Here is a 5,000-nt window from a genome sequence, read left to right on the forward strand (position 1 = left end):
CAATCGTGTTTTTTCCATTTATCATGTGATCTAGAGCATGAATAAGTCATTCTTAATGGATCCTGTCCCAGCATTCTTTGTCTGTTTAGGCTCTGTACATATTTCTATCCAAAACAAAACGATGGTCCGACTTATTCGTTGATTGATGAGTTGTGAACCATGCCTACATATAATACCTCCCACTATGTCTCAGAGCTTTACGGCATCCCAGCCTCCCCTACACCTGACTACCACCAAACGGTGGCCATGTTGTGCCCGAGTGCTTACCACACACTCCCTCACACACACATAGCTAGCAGGCACGGTGTGCGGAGACAAGGAGTGACTGTGCTTATTGTTATTGACAGTTCCAGTTCCAGACTGACGGACAGTGTTTCTCTCTCCCTCCTGCAGTGAGCAGAGCATCTGCCAGGCTCGGGCCTCTGTGATGGTGTATGACGACACCAGTAAGAAGTGGGTGCCCATCAAGCCCGGCCAGCAGGGCTTCAGCCGCATCAACATCTACCACAACACTGTCAACAACACCTTCCGCGTGGTGGGGGTCAAACTGCAGGACCAGCAGGTACTACACTTTTATTTCCACCCCCTGGAGAAATGAAAACGTAGGGAGGACATGGAAGGATGGTGTAATCAGTGCTTCGGTGCACAAGTTTGACTATTCTCTAACCTCTCCATCCCGTCATCTCTCTCTCTTCTCCTCCCCCCCCCCCCCCCCCTCCCCCCTCTCATCCTATCAGGTGGTGATCAACTACTCCATAGTGAAGGGTCTGAAGTACAACCAAGCCACGCCCACCTTCCACCAGTGGCGTGATGCCAGGCAGGTGTACGGCCTCAACTTCGCCAGCAAGGAGGAGGCCACCACCTTCTCCAACGCCATGCTCTTCGCCCTCAATGTGCTCAGCACCCAGGACGGAGGTCAGTGTCTGCATGCGTGCGTGCGTGTGTCTGTTTGTGTGTTTGTGTGTGTGTGTGTGTGTGTGTGCGTGTGTGTGTGTGCGTGTGTGTGTATGAACGTCAGAGAGATTTCAGTTGACGCTGATCATTCAACAGATTTTCAGCTCTGTAGTATGTCACTATGTCTAAATTTAAAATTAGACAGCTTGCAGTTGGACGATGTGTACGGTTTTCAAATGCCCATATGGTAATATGTTAATGAGATAAATCCTGGTCTGAGAGTGACAGACGGATGCAGCCATCACAGGTCACCAGAGAGAGGATTAACACCACTAATGAAGCAGTTTTGCTCACACACAAACACACACACACACACACACACACACACACACACACACACACACACACACACACACACACACACACACACACACACACAGGCTCCTCTTAGCCCTGTGGGTGTCAGGACACACTGGTCCCCCTCACACTGACTGCACCATAGGGACTCACTCAACTTGAGTCCTTATGTGATTGACCTCCTGGAGGGGATGAAGAGGTATTTAGAGGTCTTAACGTCTGATAGGGATGGCAGAGGGAGCAATAGACAGATTGTAACCTCGCCAACATGACAGAAAAAAAAAAGCCCTGGTTTATTCAAATCCAATTCATTACGACAAGATGGGTAAAAGGAGTCCTGTGTTGTGCTTTGACAGAAAAGATGGAAACCGACGTTTTTTTAAAGGTAGTGTTTTTCTAAAAATGAATCAGAGTGCTGGGTTATCTGTCGGTTCTCATTTAGACACCTGCCCTTCCCCTGGGGTGTGTCCTCACAGGCAGCCCACAGCCGGCGCACTCGCTGCTCTCTATGGGACGCTGAGCTCAAGTCCATGTTCCCTTTATTTTCCTTTTATAGGACTTTGTTTTAAAGAGATGCTACAGGATTTTCGTCGCTAATTCTTTCCATCAAATTTGGGCTTATGTGTTGACAATGTGTGGTTCATGATATCATGTTAATGTCATTAGATGACACGGTCCTTCGTTTGAGTTCAACTATAGCTAAATAAGCTTTTCCTCATGGTAGAGGGAGGTGTGCCCCTCGCTCTCCAATCAGGTCATTCCTCAGGTCAATCTCTTTCTATTTCGGGGACTATTTTATTTTCTGTTTGGCTCGTGAGTGCCCGTTTTAGAACTAGTGGCAGAAAATATACCAAAATCCTGTAGCATCTCTTTAAATTGCTTCAGCTCAGTAAATACATATCACAGATTGTAAACATGTAAACAATGGCAGCGCCAGGAGATCAAAGAGCTGGAGGGAGCCATTGACATTAGCAAATCTGTGGCATAGAAACAGCACAGCTATGTATAGATAATTAAGGTTTGAATTACTTCTACTGGAGGTAATCAGGGCACTCCAATTATCTATAGGCAGTTGTTTTGCTAATGTTTAGCTTTATGAGGCTACGTCAGGCTAAGCTTATCAAATCACATTGACTGAACATTATGGACCTTTGCGTGTCCTGTGACCCCAGATTCACCCATATAGTCTTGATACACACATTAATAAACAGGCACACGCACACACACACACACACGCACACACACACACACACACACACACACACACACACACACACACACACACACGCACAGGCACAGTCACAGTCACAGTCACAGTCATATCACGTCATAATCTCCAGAGAGCGATAGGGGGGGGAGGGGATGGGAGAGAGACAGGGAGAGAATGAGAATGAGGGAGTGAGGGAGATGAGAGAGCCTCCTCTCTTCTGTTCCCAGTCATTACTCTGGCTGGCAGTGTGTTTTCCCCCTCCAGCCTGGTCTCTTAATTAACATGAGTCACTGAGGAGTGCTCCCCTGGGCGCCGTGTTAGAGAGCTGCTCTTTTCATCTTAATAACACTGCACAGCCCGGCCAGCCAACAATGAGGCTCCAGTGACAGCAGGTGCATAGCACAGTACAGAACAGGGAGGCGACTGCTCCACCTCACCCTCGCCGCTCCTCTGGGCTCTGTCACCACTCGCACGCGCACACACACACACACATGCACACACACACACACACACACACATACACACACACACACACACATACACTGCCTGCAGTGATGCCACCATAGATCTAATGAACAGCATTTGCTTGTGTTTGTGTTCAGCAGATGCCAGGGTTAAGTTATCTCCTTTGCTGTGTGAGTGTGTGTGTGTGTGTGTGTGTGTGTGTGTGTGTGTGTGTGTGTGTGTGTGTGTGTGTGTGTGTGTGTGTGTGTGTGTGTGTGTGTTAGGTGAGTCAAGCCACATAATAAGCGGGCTCAGAGCACCTCTACCTCCACACCATACGCCTTACTGAGCAGTGATTACTCCCTCTGGTGGTCTGGAGGCTTGGTGCAGGACACCAGTCTTTCCCATCAGACTTCTGGAAGACGGAAGACCTTGTTAAAGATTAACCAGCCAGGCCTCGCTCTCCTGCTGCTCTATAGAGGTGTGGATTACGTGGGGATGACACTCGAGCCTCGAAGAGGAGGAGGGAGGCAGTAGGGCTGGGGAGTGGGGGGTGGGGGGCTGGGGGGAGGTACCCGGGACAGGTGAGTGAGATGCAGAGAGGAGAGGGAGGAGGTGAAGGAGGAGGAGGAGGAGGAGGAAGAGGAGGAGGAAGGGTGGCCCAGGGTGAGAGATGGTCAGCAGAGAGTGGGTCTGTCAGTGCTTCTGTTTCTGCCCCAGCCGATTCTTCCTCTGCAACATGTCCTGTAGGTACTGCTGCTCGACCGCTCTAGTGTGTGTGTGTGTGTGTGTGTGTGTGTGTGTGTGTGTGTGTGTGTGTGTGTGTGTGTGTGTGTGTGTGTGTGTGTGTGTGTGTGTGTGTGTGTGTGTGTGTGTGTGTGTGCGTGCGTGCGTGTGTGTGTGTTGTTGATATTGGTATGTCTTTGTTATGGCAGTTGTATAAGCAGTTGTTTGATCTACTGCGAAGTTGCTGTGACCAACAGTGTTTACTGTCATGTCCAGCGGTGGTGGACGCAGTTGATGTGTTTGGTGTCGGTGTGGGTTGCTGTAGCATTGTTGTTGTATTCGTAAGAGAATTGTGTTTGTGTGAGGTTGTGTGAGGTTGTTGTGGATATGAGGGATCTTGTTATGTTCTGTAGTCTGTATTTCCTGATGTGTCCTCTCTGTCTGTCTGTCCCTTCCTGTCCCTAACACAGCACCGTTGGCATCATCATTGTGTATATTCATTTAATGTCTATTCTGTTTCACTACTTGTGTTAGTGTGTTGAGGTTCATAGGCCGTACACATGTGTGTTTGTGTGTGTGTGTGTGTGTGTGTGTGTGTGTGTGTGTGTGTGTGTGTGTGTGTGTGTGTGTGTGTGTGTGTGTGTGTGTTCATTATTAATTAATAAGCTAGCACTGTGGTGCCTCTGTCTGGCCAGGGGAGCGTGAGCCAGGCTCTTTTGTTGTTGTTCGTTATTTTGAAAATGTAACTCGACCAATGGCAGCCATTACCATCTTCTACAAGGAGTCAACGGTTTCTATCTCACTTCCGAGAGTCATGAAGAACAGAGGATATCGTACATGTAATCGTAGGCCTAATCGTGACAGGGCAGAGTAGTGAACTAGAGTAGGGTTATAGATAACAGAAGATATCTTAAGGGAGCCAAAGTTCCACTTCCTGTTAGGTTTCAATATCACCATATCCCACTACGTCCATTGACTCCACTCCCTACAGGATCTCAGTGGAGAGAGAAGCGGAATGAGTCATCCCTTATCTCCTATGTCCTTCATATCCAGTGATTGGTCACACACCATTGTGTTAACTGAATTTACCCTGGACCACTAGCAGTTACAACTAACAGTTTGTGAGATGTACCGTGTCCATATACCTGTGGCCTACTCTCTTTACCCAAGAGGTGTGTGAATGGCACAATACTGTCCATGCCTCTCCAAGAGACATAGATTCTTCAGCCAAATCTGCTCTCTGCTCTCACTCTGATGTTTTACCTTCCTCAGGTCTGTCTCTGAACTGTCTGACCCCAGAACAGATGTTAAAGGAAGTGCACAGAGCACCGTCACTCTCTCAGGAGAGCTTTGCTGGCATTTCCTCTGT

The 5,000-nt window shown here is 48.4% G+C and overlaps 1 protein-coding gene across 1 annotated transcript in view; it reads left to right on the forward strand.

The window, feature by feature from the left end:
• Nucleotides 1–5,000, forward strand: part of evlb (Enah/Vasp-like b) — a gene marked incomplete at both ends in the record, with an annotated part of 28,120 nt that overhangs the window by 15,909 nt on the left and 7,211 nt on the right. Inside the window, 2 exons of the mRNA XM_083688434.1 lie at nt 394–562; nt 738–915. Of these exons, the coding sequence (XP_083544560.1) occupies nt 394–562; nt 738–915 (347 nt within the window). The remainder of the gene's footprint in view (nt 1–393; nt 563–737; nt 916–5,000) is intronic.

The sequence above is a fragment of the Argentina silus genome (genome assembly GCF_951799395.1).
Source record: "Argentina silus genome assembly, chromosome: 17".
Lineage (NCBI taxonomy): Eukaryota > Metazoa > Chordata > Actinopteri > Argentiniformes > Argentinidae > Argentina > Argentina silus.